Here is a 27,512-nt window from a genome sequence, read left to right as displayed (position 1 = left end):
TGGTCGATTCGCCTACGCCGTCGCACCGTCGTATGAATCATACCTGACGCTCACGGTTTGTCAGCGTGTGTCCAGCTTGTCGGCATTTCTCTCCTCCTTGCTCGGGGCTTTTGGACTTTCTCTTGTCGAATCCCCAGTTTTGCTGTGCCAGGTAAGTTCTTGTTTTAGCTTGTATTTAATTTCAATTTTTTAAATGACATGCCATGAACATTTGTTTTGTTGGAGATGGGGGAGGGGGGGGGGGGCGTGCAACCGAAAATGCAACCACGTGTACTAAAAGAGAAAGAGAGAGAAAGAGAAAGAAAGACAGACAGACTGACATACAGACAGACAGAGACACAGATAGGGGGGGGGGGGGGGGGAAGGGAGGGTGGGTGTCCGGAAATCGACAACACGCCATTTCGTCAGTCGGCCAATAGAATACATTTCTTTGTGTCGTCAACGCAAAAGCATCACGACCCTGTGTTGCAGCATGTTGACATACTAACCCAATTTAACGTCCTCGATGGTAACTAGGACCTCTTACAGACATGTACACACATTTACACGATATAAATTGTGTCAACTTCACCTGTGCCAATGTGACCAAACGGATAAACTACTGCAGGGATTATGGCGTTTCGTTGACTTAGTGTATCAAACCATCCCTCCATTCACACTTCCTTGGTTCATTATCTTGCGCCCCCCCCCCCCCTCTACCCACATTCTCTCGCACTATACCCTACCCCCAAAAGTTACTCACCCGTCCACCTACTTGAATTAGAAGAAAGAAAGAAAGAAAAGAGTTGCTCTAGGTGTCAAATCACTCCCCCTCCAAACCCCGCTCAAAAGCATTTGAATAAATTGCATACGAGGCAGTTCAGCAGTTTTCGGCCTGGATTCCTTGCCCCTTCTAAAAAAATGGGTTGTCTGGGTTATTCTCTTTTCAGTACTTCCTCATTGCGCATTGCACCAACTTTTCCTTGTACAATTATGTAGTATCTCACTCAGTGATCACAGCTGGTGGCAAAAAGTGTGTTCAAAAGTCTCAGTGGAACACTTCAGTTACCAGTACACTCTTCATATGAAACGGTCAGGCCTTTGATTCATCACAATGCACACGACGGCGTTTTAGGATTAGTCCTTATGGCCGGAAAATAATCCCTTGAAAAATACCTCGGAAAATACTTTAATGGTTTTGGGTAGTTTTATTCCTGTAGTTTACATATCCGCAAGATTACAACTTTGAATCCTTGAATCATACGAAAGGAGTGTTCGTTGAGTATCAAAGTAAAATGAATATAATTATAATGAAACGAAAGCGATGCTTTGTTTACTTTCGTTTCTACTTTCCGTTTGGTGCTTTCCAGGTAAGCACACCCAGCCTTGTCGGTATTGATCTGATCATATGTAGGTCACTTCCTCGGAAATCAGGACTCTCCCCCGGCCCGCCCTCTGTCTCTGTCTCTCTGTTTCTGTCTGTCTCTGTCTTTCTGTCTCTGTCTGTCACTGTCTCTCTGTCTCTGTCGTTCTGTCTCTGTCTCTCTCTGTCTCTATGTCTGTCTGTCTGTCTGTCTCTGTCTGTCTCTCTCTCTTCTCTGTCTCTCTTCTCTCTCTCTCTGTCTCTCTCCTCTCTCTCTCTCTCTCTCTCTTCTCTCTCTCTCTCTTCTCTCTCTCTCTCTTCTCTCTCTCTCTCTCTCTCTCTCTCTTCTCTCTCTCTCTCTCTCTCTCTCTCTCTCTTCGGATACAATTGCTCATTTTCTAATTCATTGTTGTTGTCTTTTGGACAAATTTGTGATGATTTTGCTCAGTGTCCAATGTTTTGCTGAGCTAATGTATCGTAAATTATTACATGTACTTGAATTCGCATTTATGATTTTGGTCTTTATTGCTTTGCACCTTGTCTTGAACATTTCATTTTGAATTACAATGTTTCTATGTAAAATTTGCGATTCCTAAACGCCCCACTGAACGACTGACGTCACATGTCGCTTCGGTCTTTTCCGGAGGAACACCGCGTGTACATAATACACACTTCGATCGCGTAGCACTGCCATTGCACAGTTTTCGCAACGAAAACCGTGCCACTGTTTCATTCATCTTGGTGTGTTAAATCTGAAAGCAATATAAGTGAACGAACAATTGAAAACATATCACGTTACTAAACTGTAGCTCAGTGTTTCAGTGTGACGTGGAAGTGTTAATATCTGCTGTATCAGGCAAGCCGATTTGGTTTCACCTGAACGACTGCGAGAGGCGAGCGCAAACCGTTGTGTTGTTCAGAAATGGTGTTCCCTTTGATATTTTAGTGGACATTTAACTTCAAATGCAACCTTTCTTAGCTGTAGAGTTGGTAACAGAACCTTCATGCGCGAGAAACGCCACCTACGACGGAGTAACCCTGAAATGCCTTCACTTTTGTAGCCCTGTCTGTCAGTTGCTGTCGTAGCCTAGTGGTTTGTGCTCCAGCTTGAAGGTCAGCTGACTCGAGTTCGACTCCCTTCCTGGTTACAGTTTTTTTTCTTGTTTGCTTTATTTTTGTCATCTATTTTGTGTCCTTAAAGGCACAGTAAGCCTCCCGTAAACCATCACAGAGCTCCCCGAGCGTCTACATACAGTACAAGCATACTTCCATTTGAACACTCACCGAACGGGAACACCCTGGCTGCTTTCTGTCGAGCGTGAGGAATTTCCAAAGAATTTATTTTTGTGGACTTGGTCCTCAACAACAATGGCGCCTCGTTTTGGTGCTGGACGGCTGTTATGAATACCGGAATTCACGCCCGGACAGTAAGCCTCCCGTAAACCATCACAGATACTGTCAGGCTTTTACACACAGTACAAACACCCTTCCATTTGAACGCTCACCAAACGGGAACATCCTAGGTGCCCTACGTAAAGAGCGAGCAATTTTTAAAGAATTAATTTTGCAGATTGTCTCGAACACTTTTTGGACCCATCCTGAACTAAGGTCAAACATGAGTTACTTCCCTTCGGGTCTCATTCTATCGATGTAAACTGGCGATAGCCGTGAATCGATGATTATCAAAATGTTTTTGGACCGTGGTGCGTTTTTGCGCTAGACCTAACTTTTAAAATCTAAATAATAAATTGGCAGCTTGTTACACAAACATTCTTTAATCATAAAAGAATTCTTTTTTCATCAAAACAAGATCAGTACAATTCGAAGTTGTGAAAGTTTGAAAAAAGAAAAGCCCGGAAGCAGGGTCACGCAAGGGTCGTAGCAGACGACGGTCGCTAGAGTTCTTGTGAACCACAGCCGTTTGTTTCGTGCATAAAAACGTGCTATTGTAAATAAGCTCACATCGAGTCGCATTCAAATGACTAACTGACGACTACATTGTGAAAAAGGGAAACTGGATCACACGGGTTCACGATGGCTCAGGGGTAAGATAAACCACGCAAAAATAAATTCTTTGAAAATTGTTCGCTCTTTACGGAGGGCACCTAGGATGTTCTCAATCGGTGAGTGTTTAAATGAAAGGGTGTTTGTACTGTGTGTAAAAGCCTGACCGTATCTGTGATGGTTTACGGGAGGCTTACTGTGCCTTTAACTCCACCCTTCAATCTTTTCAACCCTGATGTATTCCGGTTTTTTTAAATTTTGTTTTTCTTAAACCATTTCCCCCAAAGCGGTTTAGCACGATGGTATGTTATGATGAAAACGCGATTACACAAAGCTCACATGTGCACGGTCTGCAAACTAAACGACGTGGGCTCACCGTATTAGCCAATAACAAGCACACATATTAAACCGCAGCGCAAAGCGTAAACATTAGTACAACTTGAAGAAATCAATATAGTTACCAGAAACAAAACCGTGCCGCTTCGCACCGAACAGTTCGACAGTGACTGACCTACTGACCGAACCGCACCTCTCGCTTGTGACAGTCGCTCGTGATACAACCATTCTTTTGACTCTTTTGCCGAGTCTGAAATTGATCTTCATAAAACTATGTGTAAGTGTAACAAAAGAAAAAACTAAATTTCTTTCATATTGCCTGAATAATAACTTTATTAACTGATAATCAAGGTGGCATCGCCGAATGACTGCAAGACAGTGCAACGCGATCGAAGTGGCACGCGGTGTTTCTCCGGAAAAGGCCGAAGCTGCTGTGCATGTGACGTCAGTCGTTCAGTGGGGCGTTTAGCAATCGCAAATTCGCTGTGTGATATGGACCTTCGTGGTCGGCTGGGCGTTAAGCAAACAAACAAATGTGTCAGATGAAAAAGTTAGATGTGAGTTTTCGCGGATGACTCTTCTGTTCACACCAGTCAAACATCTATGGAATCCGTCAACTCTTCTCTTCAAACAAGTGTGGATGAAATTACTGAGTGGTGCGTTTCTAATGCAATGATTATTCATCCGATTAAAACAAAGAGTAGGTGATAACCACGAGACAAAAACACCAATTAAGTCCTTTACAATTACAACTGTCAGTTGGTTCAACTCAAGTGCAGCAAGTTAGGAAACATAGATTATTGGTTGTTACCATTGATCAAGAGTTGAAATGGCAAACTCATTTGAGTAATATTTGCAAATTAGTATCAAAGAATGTGTACCTGTTATCAAAATTAAGGCATTACGCAGATTCTGAAGCACTCAAAATGTTATATTTTGCCCATATAATGCCTCATATAAACTTCGCTTCGACACTTTGGGATAACTGCAGTGATGTTCATTTAAAATGACTCAATTCCCTGCATCGCCGAGCTGCAAAACTTATTCTGCATGAGTCAAATAGGTCCACGGATGATAAACTAAAGCTCCTGAATTTCCTCCCCTTGAAAGATCAGTTGACGTTAAACAAGGCTGTGTTCATGTATAAAATTATAAATGACGACTGTCCTAAATATTTGCAATCACATTTCAAACATGCCACACACAGATCGAGAGGATTTTATGTCCCGATTTGTTTATGATGATGAGACTAGGGTACATTACTTTCAGCCTGAAACAAATCAACCGTTCATGCAGTAGGGGCATCAAGGTTATACCCACCTAAAGAAGGTCAGGGTCATTTCCCCATATAAAGGTGACGCAATCTCGTTGGTTTTTTTTAGACGCAGAGGGGTATTTCCTGCTGGACTTAGTTCCAAAAGAGGAGACAGTAACAGTGGAATTTTATTTCATACTTCCGAGTCAACTAAGAAAGCATATCAAGGCTAAGCATAGAGGAACGCTCTGGAAAGGCATGTTGCTCCGTTAAGACAACGACCCTGTCCAAAAGTCGTTGGTTTCCATGGCAACAAATCATTGATCGTTACCAACCACTGTATTCGCTAGATTTGGCACCCTCAAACTATATTATATTTGTAACCATGAGGAAGTACCTCAGGGTTGAGCACTAAAAAAAAGGACAATGACGTCATGACTACTTTTGAGGACTTCCAACGGTTAAAATACAAAGGCTTCTGCAGCAACGGCAATAAGGATCTGAGGCACAGATGGAACAAGTGTGCGGAGGTCTCAAGGGACAATGTTGAAATGTGAACTTTTTCTAGACTCATAAATCAACTCCTTCCTGGTCTGGCTCGATATTTTTTACTTGACCGAAATCGACATCTGCTGGAGTGTGTGCCCAGTGCTTCTTTTATTTACTTTATGTTTACTGAAAATGTTGTCCTTCACTACAAACACATTGCCTTGAGTGTTGAGTATTGAGTTGTGAATTGCACTAGTCAAAGGGGGTACGTGATACGGATAAGGCGCTAGCTGTTATTCCGGAGATCATAACCTCGTCCGGTTTTGTTCGGAAGGATGCAGACCTCATAAATGCTTCAGTGTTCTCATGTCCGTTGATTGTGACTTGTTTCTCTCTGACTTGTCATGACAACCGAAACTGCTTTATCACTGTGGTTGCGAGCCGGATGTTACGTTTTTTCCTGTTACGTGATAATTGTTTTTGTTGTTGTTAAATGTAGTCAATTTTTGAGTGAATGAGTTGTCGAGGACCGAAGATGACCTTTGTTTCCCTGAATGTGTATGTGGAACGTTTCTCTCAAAAACTACTGGACAGATTTTTTTAATATTCCAGTTGTTTAAGTGGGCATTTATTTGTGTTGTATTTTTCACTTTTGTGAGTTTTTGTTTGTTTGTTATAGCTCTATCTGACGTGATCATTTTGTAAAGAACATAGATTTCTTACCTCTGAGTATTCTTTGACTTTGTTGAAACTTGGCTTTTGTGAATCACTGCGTTGTCTGTTAACATATCTCCGTGTGTGTGTGTGTGTGTGTGTGTGTGTGTGTGTGTGTGTGTGTGTGTGTGTGTGTGTGTGTGTGTGTGTGTGTGTCGATTGCCCTTATGAAGGGGTTTGAATAAAAAAGTTAACATTGAATATCATTGCACTGAACAGGTGCAAAAGAAAGAAAAATGAAAATCGTACAATAATAAAACAACATTACACGGCAACTTCCCTCAACTTAAATGCTTTGTACAAATACAAGGATACATTTCTAACAATTGTTTCTTTTGATGAGGCTAAGAGCAAACTTAATCGAAAAAGGCTTGGGTTTTTATAATATTTAATTTTATATCGGTAAGCATACACAGCAATTTCTGAAATACCCAGTCGAAACCTAGTCATAATAAATCTTAAATGCCTATCCATATTCAAAAAAAGGTATGGTTTAATGTCATATACAGTACAGAATGTTCGATAAACAACAAATAATTTGCTATTTTGTACATGATAATCACACTCTTGCCATCTGCAATCGACCAACCTTTCCATAAAAACACGCAAAAAATCTTTGTCATTAACAACGCCCTGGTTTAACCACACAAAACGAAAACCGTATTGATACAGTTTACAACGGACACTTAAGGCCCAATTCTTTTTACCATTCTCATCCATTTTAAACAACATTTGATACGATTTATAAGGCAGTCTGTGCACATTTCAACCAGTAACTGATGCATCTTAAAATTGAATTCAAATATATTGGATACCTGTCTGTTTCACCATGTAAATTCGCATTCGAACTCCTAGGATGTCTTCAATGCAAATAAATGGACTTGTTCACATTGCAGAGCAGCCTTATCCAGTCCCCATAGCTCAGCACCATACTGCACTTTTGGTTGTACTTGGGAATCAAACAACTTCAGATATACATCCCAACTATTATTATTAGGCCAAAAAAAAAAAGGTCTGTTTACGGTAACATAGGCCAAAAACATAGGGTCGGTAGGTCGGGAATTTTTTTTTTTTCCAAAAAACCATATTTTTACGTTATTTTGCCAAAAAAACACAATTTTTTTTTTCCCCAAATGCCAAAAAAAAGTCTAGGGTCGCGCGAAAAAACTAGGGTCGGTCGGGTTACCGTAAACAGACCTATTTTTTTTTGGCCTTAAGCACAGATTATCTTTGTACAATACACATCAGAGCATTTTTGACCCGACTCGAGAGATCGCAACAGGCAGCAGAAAAACTGAGTCGAGTTGAAAACAATATTCCTAAATACTTATACACGTTTGCAACAGGTAAAATGTCTCCTTCATATGTCCATCTTTCCTTTGCACTCAAATATCCACCCTTTCTAAACACAACAATATTACTTTTACTCATGTTTACTTTTAAATGAAGGGAGGACACTGCCCTGTGTAAACTATTTAACTGAGTCTTTAGACCTACAGCAGTCTCTGAAAATAACAATAAATCATCAGCCAGCAAAAGTGAAAGAATAAACAATTCCAAATAATCATCCGTAAATGCGGCACCATGACTTCCATTCTCAATGATCTCAAGTGCTAACTCATTAATTGGGGTGTGCACGTTAAAGATCCCACGATTGACAAAAGGGTCTTTCCTGGCAAAATTGTATAGGTATAGATAAAAATGTCCATCAAATACCCGTGTGACTTTGAATAAAGGCCGCGAAAGGTGAACATTCGCCTAACAGGCTTGAGGTTTGCTGGTCGATGTGAATGCGTGATATATTGTGTAAAAAATTCCATCTCACACGGCATAAAAGCGCTTTGAACTTCGGATAAGGCGCTATATAAATAAAGAGAATTATTATTATTATTATTATTAATAAAGAGAGAAAATAAAACTGGGCTACAAACATCGCCTGTTTAACACCAAACGTACAATTAATATAATCAGTCAACTTTGCTCCACATCTCACGTTTACTTTCACATTATCATACATACTCTTCACACACCTAAAGAGTTTCCCTTTTATACATTTTTTTCCATGATTGGCCAGAGCAAAGCTCTCTTGATAGAATGAAACGCTTCATCAAAATCTATGAAGGCGACATACAGCTTACGATTCAAAGAAAACTGTTTCTGTACAAAGGCCAAAAGTGTAAACATAGGATCAACCGTGGAATAATTCTTTTTAAATCCAGCTTGGTGTTCCCCCATAATATTATTATATTCAATATTGGTCTGACCAGAGTTAAATCAAAATTTTGGCAACAAGGTTTAAAAATATGGATTGAGAACAGATATGTCTTTCCTGTTCAAAAAGAAAGTTTTTTTGATCAATGTTTGTGTAATAATGCAGATATTATTTTTAGAAAGAATGTGTTGTGTTTTGATAAATGGATTGAAGCCGGTGTGAATTGTGTACGTGATGTATGGATAGACGAAAATATTGTTTCATTTGAACATATTTGTGCCATTGTCGGATATAGCGCCACAAGGCTGTTTGAGTACAACGCTTTGCACACGGCCCTCTGCGCGCGAGCACTGCGAGACGACACAGTTAAAGAATTCGCGGGTGACGAGCCTCCTGCGACCTGTTTTCAGGACATGCTAAATAACCCTTCCCCGAAGAAGTTTTGTGCGATATTAACGCAAGCCAAAGCCAGTGAACCCTGCTCTGTAAAATTTTGGTTCCACAAATATAACATTTGCATTGACGAAAAGTATTGGGTCCTGGGCCCGTATTCTTGAAAAATCTGCAAAATTGTGTCCCTCAAAGTCAAACTGTTGTGTAACTACTGCCCGGTTTTAGTTTATATCGCCCGGTAATTATTTATTTTCCCCTGGTATTCATTTGAGTCTGGTAGAAGGTCGGCAGCTACCAATGTTGGTTATTTTTAGAATAGAAGATTTCCCATGTTACCGTTTTCGCCGGCGTGTCAGTTTTAAAGTCAATAGCAACAACCAAACAAACTAAATAAAATGAAAACAAGGAGAGGAGGGGGGGGGGGGGTGTGTATTTTTTGTATTATTATTATTTTTTAACCTTGCATGGTTGCTGCTACCGTTATTTTTTTGCCTTCTCTCTAATTTTGTTTAATGTTTCTTTCAAGCCGGGACCATCTTTCTTTATTGGTCTTTATTTAAAAATTAACAAATTTTTCAATAAAATATATAAAATAATATCATGTTAACCAAAGATTTCGAAAACTAATTCCTGCCTAAAAGTAATGTTCAAAACCAATTTTGATATTCCTTACAACGTACTCTCTTGCACATGAAGAAAATAAACAAAAATAAACAAATGACAAAAATAATAATGGCCAGATTGTGATTTGAACTCGACTCAATCGTGTATCAGGCAAACGCAATAACCATTCGGCCACGATATCGGTTTACAAATTGTCGACACTGTAATGCATAAAAGAAAACGCTTGCACGCTTTCGCCACAAAGCCTGTATGATCGAGCATCGGTTGAAATCTTTCGCGAGCAATAACTGGTATTTGTCCGCAATGCATTGGTGCTTAAATGACACCATTGTGTGACCATGAGGGACATATACCTACCAACAGTATCCGAACAAGATTTATTCAGAATTGACGGTTTGAATAACGTATGAAAAGAGTGACATGGACAGTTTTGGTGAAGTTACCTGACAGGTAGCGACTTCAGAGGAGGGGGCTGGGGTCCTCTAACTTTACAGCTCGGTGACACCCCGGTAAGGCCTTATCGGGGTTTCATAAATAACACTTAGCGGACTTGTCGAGCGGAAGTGGTTTTACAGGCCAGTATATGAGTTGCAGCTTTTTCAAGAATACGGGCCCTGGCAAGTGCATGTACAAGCAAAGAAAGATTAAAGTTACTCCAATGGAAAATTTTACATATTATTTATCCCACAAATATTTTATTGCATAAAATGAAGTTAAAAGAAAATAGTTTATGTAGTCTTTGTAATGAAATGGATTATATTGAACACTTCTTTTGGAAATGTAGCAAAATGAAATTGATTTGGGAAAATTTAAGTAGATGTATATTTGTTAATACGGGAGAAAATATTATATTAACAAAAAAAGATGTATTGTTTGGTTATTCTTCAGAAGCGCAAACCCCAATTATTAATAATATTTTGCTCATTTCAAAAATGTGCATTAGTAAGTATAGATATGGTAGGCCTTTTGATATAAATGTGATGTTAGGATATGAATTAGAGTTGAGATGTTTCAGTATTTTGTAAATGAATTTGTTTTTAAAATATGGCTTTTATAAGACTTTAGGCAAGCGTGTGTGTGTATGTCTTATGTCTGTCTGCTTGTCTTATCCTCTTACCTGTCTGTCACCCCGTCCAATCTTATGTGTGGAGTGGTGTCTTGTATTTTAGTGGTTCTTGATTATTGCCGGGTGAATGATGTGCTTGGCAAGTTAATTTTTTTAATAATTTTTTTAATTATTATATTCAATCCATTCTTGCAACCTATTATTAATCACAGTGCTATAAACCTTGCTATAAACATTACACAATGAAATTCCACGATAATTATTTGGATCGTTGACATCGCCTTTCTTAAACAAAGGGACAACAATGGACTCTGTGAGTGCACACGTATCTTAAGGAAGGCAGAACCTACGTCACAGACTCGCTTGCAGGAGGTACAAAGGAATAACTCGAAAGAACAAGAAGATTTATGGTTGTTTATTTTAGCTAACTATCCAGCCACCATTTCTTGTAACTTGGAACTTAAATGCGTGGTTAAGTTCGATATTCGGTAAAAAACTGCAAATACACACAAAAAACCCGTATATAAGTCACAGAATATAATATCAATACTTACAATAAATTAAACCCTGCGATAGAATACATAAACCACAGTTCAACTAACATTCACCTGAAAACAATGAAATAATCTACGAACATTTAATAACATACAGAGAGTGGCCGACAACCCTTAATTCCTAAAACACCATAGTCTCCAAAATTGTCAAGTAACGAAACATACAACTGCGATAATAACTATCCCGTTGAGAACACGTACATATGACTACAATTATCGAAAAGACATAAACCATACCTTCCTAAAACTATTGACCTTCAAAAGAGAACAAGAGGCGAAGCCATCAAGGCTCACGTAAGAAATCGACAAACAGTAACACAAACTCAATCACTCCGTCACACATACACACACACACACACACACACACACACACACACACACACACACACACACACACACACACACACACACACACACACACACACACACACACACAGAAAGAGCATAGGTGAAACTGTGCAAGAAAGCGAGACACTAGATCTAGATCTGTCTGTCTGCATGTAGCCTACTTACAGGACACGACTGCCAACTAGTCTCGGCGCGCTCAAAATAATAATGACCGAAACTTTCAGTACTTCCTTCGCGTGACGTCTAACCCTCTTACGTCATAATGTGACGTCAATGTAATGTGACGTCTTCAAATGTTAGAGTTTCTACCACAGACATACACACACACGCACGCACAAACACACACACACACACACGCACAAACGCACAGACAGACAAAGTTACGATCGCATAGGCTACACTTACGTGAGCCAAAAAATAACACCTACCAAAACTACTAACGCACTAAAACTCTGTCGACTGAGACGAACACACAAAGACAAACATTAGAAAACAACAAGTCTTAACTAACAAAACAATATTTTTACCTTTGCGCCATCAGGCAGGAACTGTTCCTCATGAAACACACAAAACCGTGGAAATCACAAGTATAAAACACAGCGGGTTCGCTACTAACAAAAAAGCGACCTCCTCCCTCCAGACTCAGAAACGTACTAACGTAAAAATGACAGTTTATCCTCGACATCAACTTAACATGTTAATGAGGCTAAAAACCGAAAACTACTCAAAACTAATATTTGGACACACCCAAACAACGCTGCTATAACAGGTTCGAAAACGTTATGGAAAAAAGATATAGACAACATACCGTTTATCTTATTCTCCATCATTTTCTGATTCCAAAAACATATAAATATGTTATATTTGGATTAAAAACAAGCTCTGAAAATTAAAAATATAAAAATTATTATCAAAATTAAATTTTCGAAATCAATTTAAAAACACTTTCATCTTATTCCTTGTCGGTTCCTGATTCCAAAAACATATAGATATGATATGTTTGGATTAAAAACACGCACAGGAAGTTAAAACGAAGAGAGGTACAGAAAAGCGTGCTATCCTTCTCAGCGCAACTACTAAACCGCTCTTCTTGTCAATTTCACTGCCTTTGCCATGAGCGGTGGACTGACGATGCTACGAGTACATACGGTCTTGCTGAAAAATTGCATTGCGTTCAGTTTCATTCTGTGAGTTCGACAGCTACTTGACTAAATGTTGTATTTTCGCCTTTACGTGACTTGTTGTTGTTCTGTTTGTTGTACACTGTACACAACCAGCTTTGATGCGAAGCCTCGAGAGTCAGGCAAGAAAAGTAAGGTGTATGGTAAGCATGCTTATCAAAATTAGATTCAACAAAGAATCTAAACATTTGTTCTTTTCTTTTCTGTTCTCAGCAACGCCATACAACCAGACATGACGGATCCGAAATCGAGTGAACCTCCCCCGGCCTACAGTAACCCTGGGGGGTACCCCCCGCCGCAGGGTGGCTATGGACCACCCCCACAAGGTTACGGACCCCCGCAACAGGGTTATGGACCCCCACAACAGGGTTACGGACCTCCGCAACAGGGTTACGGACCTCCGCAACAGGGTTACGGACCTCCGCAACAGGGTTATGGACCACCCCAACAGGGTTACGGACCACCTCAGGGCTATGCACCTCAACCCCAGATGCATGTAAGTACAGACACGTGTCCGCCCTGATATGGCCCTTCGTGGTCGGCTGGGCGTTAAGCAAATAAACAAACAAACAAACAGACACGTGTGGGTTTGTGCCTTGTGGAGAGAGAGAGAGAGAGACAGAGAGAACTCAGAACTTTATTTCAAAAGGATAAATGTTTTAGGCAATGGCTCATCTTAAAACCTGCCCTTTATACAGACACTTAATACAGACGCAAACAACATTTTAAAGGAGAAAATAAGGAGGTGGGGTCAAAAACCAAATAACAGAGAGAGAAAGCGAGATGGGGGGGGGGGGGGTGAGAGAGAGAGAGAGAGAAAGCGGGATGGGGGGGGGGGGGGGAGAGATAGAGAGAGAGAGAGAGAGAGAATGAGAGAGAGAGAGAGAGAAAGCGAGATGGGGGGGGGGGGAGAAAGAGAGAGAGAGAGAGAGAGAAAGCGAGATCGGGGGAGAGAGAGAGAGAGAGAGAGAGAGAGAGAGAGAGAGAGAGAGAGAGAGAGAGAGAGAGAGAGAGAGAGAGAATGAGAGAGAGAGAGAGAAAGCGAGATGGGGGGAGGGGGGGAAGAGAGAGAGAGAGAGAAAGCGAGATGGGGGGGGGGGAGAGAGAGAGAGAGAGAGAGAATGAGAGAGCGAGAGAGAAAGCGAGATGGGGGGGGGGGGGAGAGAGAGAGAGAGAGAGAGTGGGAGAGAGAATGAGAGAGAGAGAGAGAGAGAGAGAGAGAGAGAGAGAGAGAGAGAGAGAGAGAGAGAGAGAGAGAGAGAGAGAGAGAGACACTGACAGACAGATTGAGAATATAATAATTGTTGTCTTTTACCTGTCTTTAAAATTAGCACTCCTCGTCGACCAATGTCGTTGTCGTCGGAAACCAGCAACCGGGTGCACAGACTGTCATCGTGCAAAAGTTAGTGTGTGTGTGTGTGTGTGTGTGCGCGTGCGTGTGTGTATTGGGGTGTGTGTTAATGTGTGTGTGTGTGTGTTAATGTGTGTGTGTGTGTTAATGTGTGTGTGTTTGCACGGTGTGTGCGAGAGAGTGTGTGTGTCTGTGTGTGTGTGAGAGTGTGTGTGAGTGTGAGTGTGTGTGTCTGTGTGTGTCTGTGTGTGTGTGATATGAATTTACTTAAAACAATGATAATTTTGTACACTTTCTCTAAAATAACGAATTGAAACTTTAGTTTGCTATTATTCAGTAGTTGCTGTGATCGAACTTGTTTCTTTCGATTGTATAACGGGAGTTATCCCCCAAGCCCCAGAAGAGTGGAAAAGGTTAACTGAAAACACAGTGAATTGTGTGTAGGGGGGGGGTTGGGGAGGTGGGGGGTGGGGTGGAGGGAATAGGGTATGGTGAGTTGGGAGGGGGGTGAGGGCGGTTGGTCGTTTTATGTTTTAGAATATTTTACAGGCAAATTAGAATCTTGTGTGAAACTTTCCACTGTTCCGATGTTCACAGACGGGGAGTGAACCACTGTCTGCACTGCTGCATCAGTTTTTTCTTCTTTCCTTGGATCATCGTGTGGATCTGTCTGGTGAGTACACTATGTATTCGCTGGATGGGTAAATCAATTGCTTGTGTGTGTGTGTGTGTGTGTGTGTGTGTGTGTGTGTGTGTGTCTATGTGTGTGTGTGTGTGTGTGTATGTGTGTATGTGTTGTGTGTACAAAACAAAAATAGTTCTTAATCACACACACACACACACACATATATATATATATATATATATATATATATGTGTTCTGCGCGAACTTAGAATCCGGTTTCATTCTAGAATGGACCGGGTCCAGGTTGGAATTCTAACCCTGCGCAAGTACAGGGGTGCCATTCTAGAATGAAACCCTTGAATAAAGGGGGCCGTAATGTTTGTAGGTAAGACAGAGTTGTCTTCCCTTGAATTATCTCCACCTCTTGCGATGTCATGTCATGTCAAGAAAGTTGACACTCCTGAGTACGCAATAAACAAAGGCAGACCATAGCAAGGGGGACTACCAGGGCGGTATTGTTTGCAGGGCAGTTGTTTTTGTGATGAGAGCCGGTTGCGGCCGCTTGCAATGTCAGCGCTGTCTCCCTCTCGGAAATGTCCGGTTTTTTGACAATTTTTTTGACAATTTTTTTGACAGACAGACAGACAGACAGACAGACGGTCAGACCGACTAACCGACAGACAGACCAACAGAAGGACAGAGTGAGTTATAGAGCTGTTGTCACAGGTTTAAAAAAAAGTTGACATTATATCTTCACAATTCAGAAGACCAACTTCATGTATATGAATAAGATTAAAAGTTACAAGCGAGATCGGCAAAACACTGTCAGTCCGGAAATTTCCGTTCGTAGCGATCAGTGCTGAGTGTCTCTCAAAATCGTAATCACTTTCAGAACATCACAATCCCAATTCACGATGTCTTTGAGTAAAGTGTAAAAAACCCGAGAAAAAAAACCCAACCAAACACACACAAAACAAAAACAAACAGAAAATCCACATTTGTGGCTTTGGCTGTGTGATAGTCTAACTGAAATGACTATTCCAACTTGGACCCAAATTCCAACCTTGCGCACGGCCGATTCTAGAATGGACCAGCAACAAGGGTTTCATTCTAGAATGGCACCCCTGTACTTGCGCAGGGTTAGAATTCCAACCTGGACCCGGTCCATTCTAGAATGAAACCGGATTCTAAGTTCGCGCAGAACATATATGTGTGTGTGTGTGTGTGTGTGTGTGTGTGTGTTTGTGTGTGTGTGTGAGTAAGAACTATTTTTCTTTTGGGCTTGTTACACGGAGTGTTTGCACATTTATTTCTGTGTTTGATGTATTATAGTTTGTCAATCTTTTTTGTTTCTGATCTTTTTCTTTTTGTGTCACGGACAGAAGGCCTAGCTTAATAAAACATTCATTCGTTCGTTCCTATTATTTTTGTTCTCTCATGGGTGAGGGCTGATTGTAAAAAAGCATGTACATGTACTGCTTACATCATTACCCCTCCCCCTTCTCTCTCTCTCTGTCTCTCCCTCTCTATCTCTTTCTCTCTCTCTCTCTGTCTGTCCCTCTGTCCCTCTCTATCTCTTTCTCTCTCTCTCTCTGTCTGTCCCTCTGTCCCTCTCTATCTCTTTCTCTCTCTCTCTCTGTCTGTCCCTCTGTCCCTCTCTATCTCTTTCTCTCTCTCTCTGTCTGTCCCTCTCTATCTCTCTCTCTCTCTCTGTCTGTCCCTCTGTCCCTCTCTATCTCTTTCTCTCTCTCTGTCTGTCCCTCTCTATCTCTCTCTCTCTCTGTCTGTCCCTCTGTCCCTCTCTATCTCTTTCTCTCTCTCTCTGTCTGTCCCTCTCTATCTCTCTCTCTCTCTCTGTCTGTCCCTCTGTCCCTCTCTATCTCTTTCTCTCTCTCTCTGTCTGTCCCTCTCTATCTCTCTCTCTCTCTCTGTCTGTCCCTCTCTATCTCTTTCTCTCTCTCTGTCTGTCCCTCTCTATCTCTCTCTCTCTCTCTGTCTGTCCCTCTGTCCCTCTCTATCTCTTTCTCTCTGTCTGTCCCTCTCTATCTCTCTCTCTCTCTCTCTGTCTGTCCCTCTGTCCCTCTCTATCTCTTTCTCTCTGTCTGTCCCTCTCTATCTCTCTCTCTCTCTCTGTCTGTCCCTCTGTCCCTCTCTATCTCTTTCTCTCTCTCTGTCTGTCCCTCTGTCCCTCTCTATCTCTCTCTCTCTGTCTGTCCCTCTCTATCTCTCTCTCTCTCTCTGTCTGTCCCTCTGTCCCTCTCTATCTCTTTCTCTCTCTCTGTCTGTCCCTCTGTCCCTCTCTATCTCTTTCTCTCTCTCTCTCTGTCTGTCCCTCTCTATCTCTTTCTCTCTCTCTGTCTGTCCCTCTCTATCTCTTTCTCTCTCTCTCTGTCTGTCCCTCTCTATCTCTCTCTCTCTCTCTGTCTGTCCCTCTGTCCCTCTCTATCTCTTTCTCTCTCTCTGTCTGTCCCTCTGTCCCTCTCTATCTCTCTCTCTCTCTCTGTCTGTCCCTCTGTCCCTCTCTATCTCTTTCTCTCTCTCTGTCTGTCCCTCTGTCCCTCTCTATCTCTTTCTCTCTCTCTGTCTGTCCCTCTGTCCCTCTCTATCTCTTTCTCTCTCTCTGTCTGTCCCTCTGTCCCTCTCTATCTCTTTCTCTCTCTCTGTCTGTCCCTCTGTCCCTCTCTATCTCTTTCTCTCTCTCTCTCTGTCTGTCCCTCTGTCCCTCTCTATCTCTTTCTCTCTCTGTCTGTCCCTCTGTCCCTCTCTATCTCTTTCTCTCTCTCTCTCAGTCTGTCCCTCTGTCCCTCTCTATCTCTTTCTCTCTCTCTCTCTGTCTGTCCCTCTCTATCTCTTTCTCTCTCTCTGTCTGTCCCTCTGTCCCTCTCTATCTCTTTCTCTCTCTCTCTGTCTGTCCCTCTCTATCTCTCTCTCTCTCTCTGTCTGTCCCTCTGTCCCTCTCTATCTCTTTCTCTCTCTCTGTCTGTCCCTCTGTCCCTCTCTATCTCTTTCTCTCTCTCTCTGTCTGTCCCTCTCTATCTCTCTCTCTCTCTCTGTCTGTCCCTCTGTCCCTCTCTATCTCTTTCTCTCTCTCTGTCTGTCCCTCTGTCCCTCTCTATCTCTTTCTCTCTCTCTCTGTCTGTCCCTCTGTCCCTCTCTATCTCTTTCTCTCTCTCTGTCTGTCCCTCTGTCCCTCTCTATCTCTTTCTCTCTCTCTCTGTCTGTCCCTCTGTCCCTCTCTATCTCTTTCTCTCTCTCTCTCTGTCTGTCCCTCTGTCCCTCTCTATCTCTTTCTCTCTCTCTCTCTGTCTATCCCTCTGTCCCTCTCTATCTCTCTCTCTCTCTCTGTCTGTCCCTCTCTATCTCTTTCTCTCTCTCTCTCTGTCTGTCCCTCTGTCCCTCTCTATCTCTTTCTCTCTCTCTCTCTGTCTGTCCCTCTGTCCCTCTCTATCTCTTTCTCTCTCTCTCTCTGTCTGTCCCTCTGTCCCTCTCTATCTCTTTCTCTCTCTCTGTCTGTCCCTCTGTCCCTCTCTATCTCTTTCTCTCTCTCTCTCTGTCTGTCCCTCTGTCCCTCTCTATCTCTTTCTCTCTCTCTCTCTGTCTGTCCCTCTGTCCCTCTCTATCTCTCTCTCTCTCTCTCTGTCTGTCCCTCTCTATCTCTTTCTCTCTCTCTCTCTGTCTGTCCCTCTGTCCCTCTCTATCTCTTTCTCTCTCTCTCTCGATCTCTTTCTAGTCCCTCCCTTTTTAGTGAGGAGGTTCAACCTGAAACATTTACAAGGGTTTTTTTAAATTTTTTCTTTTGTTATTTTTTTTAAATTTTTTTTAATTTTTTTTGGACCTCAGTTGCATGCAGGATGCTTCAACCCATATTTTTTGCCCGATTTTTGTAATTATTTTTGTAATTTTTTTTTAAGGCGGGGAGCATCCTTCTTCCTTGGTCTTTTTCTGTATAACATAGTCAACTTTATATTATACAAAACATAAACTTCTGTCTAATGTTTAACTCTAATTCCAATAAAATACGTAAGTCTAACTTCTTCCCATACTTAAATTTTCGTATGGTCATTTTTGTTATCAAAATACAATAATTTATAAAGTAAATTTGATCGTTTTTTAAATTTTCATTCCAAAAACCAAATAATATATCTGTTTCATTCAAAGTTATATTATAATAAATTTGCTTAAAAATAAAGTCTTTACATAGTTTCCAAACGTTCCTCACCTCTTGACAATGAAAAAAGAAGTGCTCAAGTGTATCCAGTTCATTACAAACTTCACAATTATTAGTTTGACATAAACCCATCTTGTTTAGTAAAATATTCGTTGGGTAAATTCTGTGTAAAATTTTCGAATGAAGCAGACGCAGTCGTTCTTCTTTTGTACAATTAACAGCTAACAGCCAGTGTCTTGATTCCAGAACAACATTATGCTTTCTTTGCCAAAAAGAACAGGCGCTCGGAGTTTGTACCTCGAAATTAACCAAAACAGTTCTTATTTCCCTTGGTGTAATATTACCAATACGAGTCAAACCCTGCAACAGAACATATCGGTATGGCAATGCGTTAATCAGTTTTGTTTTAAGTGCTGTACATAACGCATTATACTCAAATTGTCTGGCTGGTTTATAAGCAACCTTTTGACATAATTCTTCAAATGAAATCATGTCACCGATTTCATTCATGACATCCTTTACATGATATATATGACATTTAATAAAATCTTTGAAAAAGAGGCATTTATGTTTATATTGTATATTCATGTTGTTCCATATACATTGATTCATCAATGGAACAGGTGTGGCATCATACTTTTCATACAAAATGTGTTTGTTGTTTAGCTAGGTTAACAATACTTGTCTCCAAAAGACCGATCTGCAGTTAACAACGCCAACCAGCTTCTTGGAGGATGCATTAGAGTCAAAACAGGACAAACCATTACCCAAACTTGAAAAACATATCTAGGAGTGACAAACCAGCAATTGTCTGTAGAGTTCTGCAGACCAATAGCCCACGACATCATAAATGAGTTGTGCATATCCACAACATTTATCATATTTAATCCACCATCATCTTTTAATTTACACATAATTGTTCGTTTTACTTTTTCAAACGCCCGTGTATTTGAATATTTTTTCTTCCAAATAAACCTGAACAAAATGGAATTAATTTGATGTAAAACATGATAAGGCACTGCTAGAGACTGGAAGATATAAACGAACTGAGATATAAGAAAGGTTTTAACAATGCAAATATTACCTTGTATACTTAAGTTTCTTTTGGACCAATTAAAAATTATTTGTTGCATACGTTGAATTTTCTTAGACCAGTTGTCTTCAATTGATGACGCTGGTATATTGTTTGAAAATACAATTCCAACGATTTTTACTTTCCGTTTCCATTTAAGACCAAAATATTGGTCAGTACAGTATTTGTTTGACCCAATCCAGAAACATTTACAAGGTTGAATTTGCTCTCTCTCTCCCTCTTTTCTTATCCTTAACTCTCTCTTTCACTCACTCTCTCTCTCTCTGTGTCTCTCTCTCTTATCATCTCTCCCTCTCCCTCTTTCACTCATTCTCTCTCTCTCTCTCTCTCTCTCTCTCTCTCTCTCCCTCTGGTCTTCTGACTCTTTTTTTTTATCTCTCTCCCTTTCTCTCTCCCCCCCTCTCTCTCCCTCTCTCTGTCTCCCTCTCTGTCTCCCTCTCTGTCTCCCTCTCTCTCCCCCTCTCTATACTCTCAAACTTTAAAGTCAAACTTTAAAGTCAAACCAAACCGAAAGTTTAACGTCCCAATTCCAAGGATAGATCTCTTCAAATCAAGCTTAGCCTATATTCTGGTAGCGTCCTGTGGAATTCTCTCCCGGAATTTGTGAGAGTCCCAATGAGTCTCAATACTTTCAAAAAACACCTTTCACTGTATTTAATGTTAAATTACGAAAAATCACAGTGATGGAAGACTTCGTTTGGTTATATTTTCATTTGTCCAAAGCATCAGTGTTCATTATATCCACACAAAAACACTCAAAGCTTTAATAACACATTTACTCATGTATATTCAGCATTGTTTTCACTACGTTACATATAAGACGCTTTATATTTGTGTATAATATGTAATGTGTAAATATTCATATGTTGTTGTTTTTCTCTACCTTTTTTTTCTACGTTAATATCCGTGTAAATATGTGATTAGATTAGTCCCCTCTCTGGGCGAGGGCTGGTTGAAAAAAAGCTCGTTGTATTGCTTATGCCACAACCCTCGAAAAAAAAATTTGATTTGCTTAAATTTGATTTGATCTCTCTCTCGCTCTGTCTCTTCCGAGTCTCTCTCTCTCTTTCTCTGTCTGTCTGTCTGTCTGTCTGTCTCTCTCTCCCCCTTCCCTCTCTCTCTCTCTCTCTCTCTCTCTCTCTCTCACCCTCACTCATAGTGATACGCGTCTTTCATGTGTGTTTCAGTGCATCACCGACAGCTCTTAGATTGCCAGAAGCTCGAGACTTTGCAGATCACGTGGTTTGCTTGTGACGGCACGTGATCTTTTCTTCAAGGATGTTGAAGAACAAAGTGGAGGTTCCAAACGAAAGGAAGGATGATGAAAAAGAAGGAGGATGATTTTTTTCTTGAACTGCAGTTTTCATCTATCATTACCTGAGTTATTTGTTAATCTAGCAAGTACACACATTTTCATGTCAGAAAAATCCTTTTCCCAGGCTCAACACTCAAAATGCGACAGTATTTGGGAATATAAAGGCTATAACTCGCACAGAATACATTCTAGTCACGTGCTGAAAACCATCCGCAGGTGAACATTTGACTGATTTCTACATCAAGGATTGATAAATCATAACGGAGTGCAGAAGATGTTCATACCTAAAAACAAAATCGCAGCATAAACGTAATGTACAATCCGCTCGACATTACAGAAGCTCATACTACTATTTTTGAGGATGAAAGTCGCTTGTTCATTTCAATGTTTGTTATTCTCTCAGGTGCCAGGAGAAAAAGTTCCGTACAACTCTCGCTTACTCTATTACACATGTTGTATGCATAAAGAGCGATTATTTCCCTTTGGTTATTTGATATCATACTACTATCACTACGCATAAGTTCATTGCTCAAGAAAAAAGAATAAACAAGTCGCGTCAGGCGAAATTACTACATTTAGTCAAGCTATGGAACTCACAGAATGAAACTGAACGCACTGCATTTTTTCACAATGACCGCAGTCCGCCGCTCGTGCAAAAGGCAGTGAAATTAACGAGCCTGTTTAGCGCGGAAGTGGTTGCGCTGTGCTGCATAGCACGCTTTTCTGTACCTATTTTCGTTTTAACTGTCTGAGTGTGTTGTTAATCCAAACATATCATATCTATATGTTTTTGGAATCAGGAACCGACAAGGAATAAGATGAAATTGTTTTAAAATCGATTTCGGAAATTTGATTTTAATTATAATTTTTATATTTTTTATTTTCAGAGCTTGTTTTTAATCCGAATATAACATATTTATATGTTTTTGGAATGAGAAAATGATGAGAACTATGATGAACGTAATTTTGGATCGTTTTATAAAAAAATAATTTTAATTACAATTTTCAGATTTTTAATGACCAAAGTCATTAATTAATTTTTAAGCCACCAAGCTGAAATGCAATACAAAAGTCCGGCCTTTGTCGAAGATTGCTTTGCCAAAATTTCAATCAATTTTATTAAAAAATGAGGGTGTGACAGTGCCGCCTCAACTTTTACAAAAAGCCGGATATGACGTCATCAAAGACCTTTATCAACAAAATGAAAAAAACGTCCGGGGATATCATACCCAGGAACTCTCATGTAAAATTTCATAAAGATCGGTCCAGTACTTTACTCTGAATCGCTCTACACACACACACAGACAGACAGACACACATTGTCATGAAGTGGATTGTAGTGTGAATAAAGGAGTTACTTTTATGTATACGTGTTCTGCCCGATCTAATTACACTGACTCTTCACTCTTTACACTACAAACTTCAAACACAGAATTTGGGAGGATACAGACTTATTATTTCCTCACAAATTATAACACAATTCTTCACCTCAAAACATCAATACCAATCAACTTCTCGTCCACACCGTTCATACAATCTCTTCACAATCATTCCATACATATGATTACTGATATCAAGAAACTATTTCAATAATAAATGACTGCACAAGGTAAAGTGTTGACAGACACTCACGAGTTCGTATCACGGCTCACTGCATGTCGTCATTTACACATCCTTGTGCCGCTGAATCCACGTAGACGATGAATTCCCAGAAACTCTCCTTATAGATGCCAACATGCACCTTTCACGTTTCTCCCCGAGAAACACTTTCGCCATTAACGAAAAGAACCGTCGTCTCTACGACCGGTGACGATGGAGACTCCTCCGTCCAACCATCTGCATCGATGTGGTCTCTCTCTCCACCATCGTCACGCCTCTTCCGTGTGAGGTCCGTCCCTCGCTCACGTCCTCATGAACTCTCGTCATGGAAACTCCTAAAGAAGTAACCCAAGTCTTAATACAACATTCTCTTAAACCATCTCCTCTTCCGGGGTCCTGATTTGGCCTATTATGGTCCGCTGGACCCGAAAAGCAACAGCTAACTAACTAACTATCTCCTCTTCCTAAACATTCATGTATCATCTCTCTAGTTCATTCTACATTCACATTCCGTTCCCAGTCAATATCAAAACTATACTTGGTCCATAAATCACTTAATCCACTAATGACACTACCATACATAGCATCACTGTCTTAAACATAACATAAATGCGTAACAACGTTTATGTTCAAGACTTTCCCAACAAAAACCATAATACAATCACAACAAGAATTCTCTTAAAACTTCACACTAGAATTTAGTGCCCTTTGTATACACTAACATTTACATTCAAGCTATGTATTCAAGCTTCAAGAATATACAACAAAAATCATTTACCTTAAGAGACCCGTCTCTTGAAAGAGTGTTTGTCCCCGACAAACCTGACACACGCTATACACCTTGCTCGGTCGAGCATCTACAACGTTGTGACGTTATTAAACCAAGACCAGTTACATTTCTTATAAACACAACGCATGTCAAACTAGGGTTTTCTCGTGCAACACACGAAACCCGTGATATCGCTTCAAACGTGTCCCAGCATATCCCAATTCAATCTTTAGTGAAGTTAAAATCACGACGTGTTTCACATCACAAATATCTTACTCACATCTTTGTGACACACACACACACACCACGACCCTCGTCTCGATTCCCCCTCTATGTTAAAACATTTAGTCAAAACTTGACTAAATGTAAAAAGAACAAGTCGCGTAAGGCGAAAATACAACATTTAGTCAAGTAGCTGTCGAACTCACAGAATGAAACTGAAGGCAATGCAACGCAGCAAGACCGTATACTCGTAGCATCGTCAGTCCACCGCGCACGGCAAAGGCAGTGAAATTGACAAGAAGAGCGGGGTAGTACTTGCGCTGAGAAGGATAGCACGCTTTTCTGTACCTCTCTTCGTTTTAACTTTCTGAGCGTGTTTTTAATCCAAACATATCATATCTATATGTTTTTGGAATCAGGAACCGACAAGGAATAAGATGAAGGTGTTTTTAAATTGATTTGGACAATTCAATTTTGATAATAATTTTAAAATTTTTAATTTTCAGAGCTTGTTTTTAATCCAAATATAACATATTTATATATTTTTGGAATCAGAAAATGATAAAGAATAAGGTGTATGTAAATTTGGATCGTTTTATACAAAATTTTTTTTTTTTACAATTTTCAGATTTTTAATGACCAAACTCACTCATTAGTTTTTAATCCACCAAGCTGAAATGCAATACCAAACCCCGGCCTTCATCGAAGATTACTTGACCAAAATTTCAACCAATTTGGTTGAAAAATGAGAGCGTGACAGTGCCGCCTCAACTTTCACGAAAAGCCGGATATGACGTCATCAAAGACATTTATTGAAAAAATGAAAAAAACGTATGGGGATTTCATACCCAGGAACTCTCATGTCAAATTTCATAAAGATCGGTCCAGTAGTTTAGTCTGAATCGCTCTACACACACACACAGACAGACAGACAGACACACACACACACACACACACATACACCACGACCCTCGTCTCGATTCCCCCCTCTACGTTAAAATATTTAGTCAAAACTTGACTAAATATAAAAATCAAACAAACGAATTAAGATCTAAGTAAGTACCTGTTGGTGTTCTCTGTCATGGTCCCATTTTAGAACCAGATCATTGTCAAATTGTGGAAGCTTTCCTCTGTTTATGCACAATCGACGCCTTCAATGTAATGCGTTACCACACTTTAAAAAGATTCTATTTATCAATGAATTCTTTTTTACTGTATTTTTGTTCACAACAAAAAGATGAGTTTTGTATCAAAAATAAATAATGATTTGCATGTGCATGTGTCGTGTTCCCCTCTGTTTCTGTATATATATGTAATCGTGCGTGCCAACGGTTGCTCTGCTCTGCCTCATATTGATTGATTGTGTGTGGTTGTGTGTGTATGTGTGTGTGTATGTGTGTGTGTGTGGGTGTGTGTGTCTGTGTGTAATTGTGAACTATTTGTTAAAGATTGGCTTGTTACACGCAGTGGCGGCACATTTATTTCTGTGTAGGCTTTTAATGCATTGTTGTTTGTCAATCTTCTTTTCTGCTTGTTTTCTTTTTGTGGCACCGAAAGAAGGCCTAGCTTGATAAAACATTCGTTCGTTCGTTCGTTTGTTCTCTCTCTTTTTCTCTCTCTCTCTCTCAATCGCTCTCTCTCTCTCTCAATCTCTCTCTCTTTCTCAATCTCTCTCTTTCTCTCTCTCTCAATCTCTCTCTCTCTCACCCCCTCTCTCTCCGAGTCTCTCTCCATCTCTCTCTCTCCCTCCCTTCCCCCTCTCTCTCTCTCTCTCTCTCTCTCTCTCTCTCTCTCTCTCTCTCTCACCCTCACTCATAGTGATACGCGTCTTTCATGTGTGTTTCAGTGCATCACCGATGACTCTTAGATTGCCAGAAGCCCGAGACTTTGCAGGTCACGTGGTTTGCTTGTGACAGCACGTGATCTTTTCTTCAAGGATGTTGAAGAACAAAGCGGAGGTTCCAACAGAAAGGAAGGATAATGAAGAAGGAGGAGGAGGAGGAGTTAATTTTGTAATTTTAGTTTTCATCTATCATCACCTGAGCTTGGCAAATACTTGTTAATCTAGCAAGTACACAAATATGTCATGTCAGAAAAAAGCCCATATCATAGGTTCAACACTTAAAATGCGACAGTATTTTAACACTTTCTACCCCACCTATGTTGACCAAGTTATTTTTAGCCGAGACCAGCTGTGCTGCAGCAGGTCACTCAGAATTGTAGTAACTGTGTAGAAACTGTGTATCAACACGATGGAATGCAGGCGTGAGATCGACGTTACAGGAAGCGACTGAAGTGACTGTGTGTACGGATGTATCCGTACCAGGTCAGATAGAGCCATATGAGTGGGTACGGATATATCCGTACCTGGGAGACAATGAGTTAAAGAAAAAAATAGGGTATAACTCGCACAGAATACATTCGAGTTACATGCTGAAAACCGACGGCAGGTGAACATTTGACTGATTATTACATCAGAATTGATAAATCATAACGGAGTGCAGAAGATGTTCATAATTTTAAAATAATCACAGAAGAAACATTGGGTACAATCTGCACGACAGTACAAAGTTAACGCTCATACTACTATCACTACTCATAAGTTTATTGCTCAAGAAAAAACAAATCAAACAAACGAATAAAGATCCAAGTAAGTAACTGTTGGTGTTCTCTGTGATGGTCCCATTTTAGAAAATTGGAAGCTTTCCTCTGTTTATGCACAGTCGACGTCTTCCACGTTATACGTTACCACGCTATACAAGAGACTCTGTTTATTAATAAATTCTTTTTTATTGTATTTTTGTACCGAAAGTAAATGATGATGTTGCCTTTGTATGTGTCGTGTTCCCCTCTTCTTGTGTATATATATATATGTAACACTCTTGACTTTTCAAGTTTTGTTTAGAAAATTCAATTATGTTAAGAAAGGGGGTAGGGGATTTTATGTGTTAAATGAATAACACAAATACAGAAATAAATGTTTCAAAATCCTTTTTTCTTTTGTGTCTTTTCTTTTTCGACAAAATACAACTTCCAAAACTAAAACACAATGACTAAAGAACAATGTTAGACCTAAAGACCAAAATCTTAAAAACAAAAACTTAAAGAAAAAACCCAGTGTTCATAAGGTGCTTCACCAAAATTCCAGAACAAAAACCACTCAGTCAGACTAATGTAAAACCCAGACTGGTTGGCTCTGAAATTAAACACAACGTTTCCTTATTATCACACAACAAAACACAAATAATATTTAACCAATGTTACTACAGGCTAGTAATTATGACTAATAATTACCACATAGTTACTGTGTTCAAACACACCACTATCATTCTATCATTCCACATTATCAACTAGAAACAGCTGACATTTAGACATCATTTACTATTTACCAACTATAAATAGCAAATCTTCTTCCTAACACAGGAGTAACATTTTGCCTACTGTGATCAATTCCATCTTCATTGACAGAAACAGAAAGACTATATGTTATCCTACAAGACAGTGACTAACCATCTTTGTTCTTCTTTGTAACAATACCACACATCACATGTGTTCCACTCCACCATTGTTACAAACTCAAAACTAGCTACAAGAAGTGTCCATACATAATCACATTTATCTGCAGTGATAAACTGACCATTATGACCAAACTTCTTCAAATCACAATGTCTAAATCACTTGGAATGAAATCTCACCTCAAACATCTCAAATAAAACACTAGTCACAAACACTTTTTTCCATAAAACAGCGGCAGCCAACCTTCCAATACGGCAATGCGCTTTCGGTTATTCCCGCGCATGCGCAAAACTTTCTTTTACTTCAAATTTCAAATTATAATCCAAAACTAAATTT

General features: G+C 40.1%; 1 protein-coding gene across 2 annotated transcripts; it reads left to right on the top strand.

Annotated features, from left to right (window-relative positions):
* Positions 1-26,651, top strand: LOC138945690 (uncharacterized). Of its 2 annotated transcripts, none has more exons than XM_070317179.1 (5): positions 1-151; positions 12,732-13,014; positions 13,850-13,920; positions 14,467-14,542; positions 25,507-26,651. In XM_070317179.1, the coding sequence occupies exons 2-5, from the start codon at positions 12,751-12,753 to the stop codon at positions 25,525-25,527; spliced, it is 432 nt and encodes a 143-aa protein (XP_070173280.1). In that variant the 5' UTR covers positions 1-151; positions 12,732-12,750; the 3' UTR covers positions 25,528-26,651. The 2 variants fall into 2 exon arrangements, with proteins under 2 accessions (XP_070173280.1, XP_070173279.1); XM_070317178.1 differs by lacking the exon at positions 25,507-26,651 and adding an exon at positions 20,943-24,932.
* Positions 26,652-27,512: the final 861 nt, after the last annotated feature.

The sequence above is a fragment of the Littorina saxatilis genome, linkage group LG13 (assembly GCF_037325665.1).
Source record: "Littorina saxatilis isolate snail1 linkage group LG13, US_GU_Lsax_2.0, whole genome shotgun sequence".
Lineage (NCBI taxonomy): Eukaryota > Metazoa > Mollusca > Gastropoda > Littorinimorpha > Littorinidae > Littorina > Littorina saxatilis.
The sequence above is the reverse complement of the archived record's forward strand: the minus strand, read 5'-3'. Positions and strand labels throughout refer to the sequence as shown.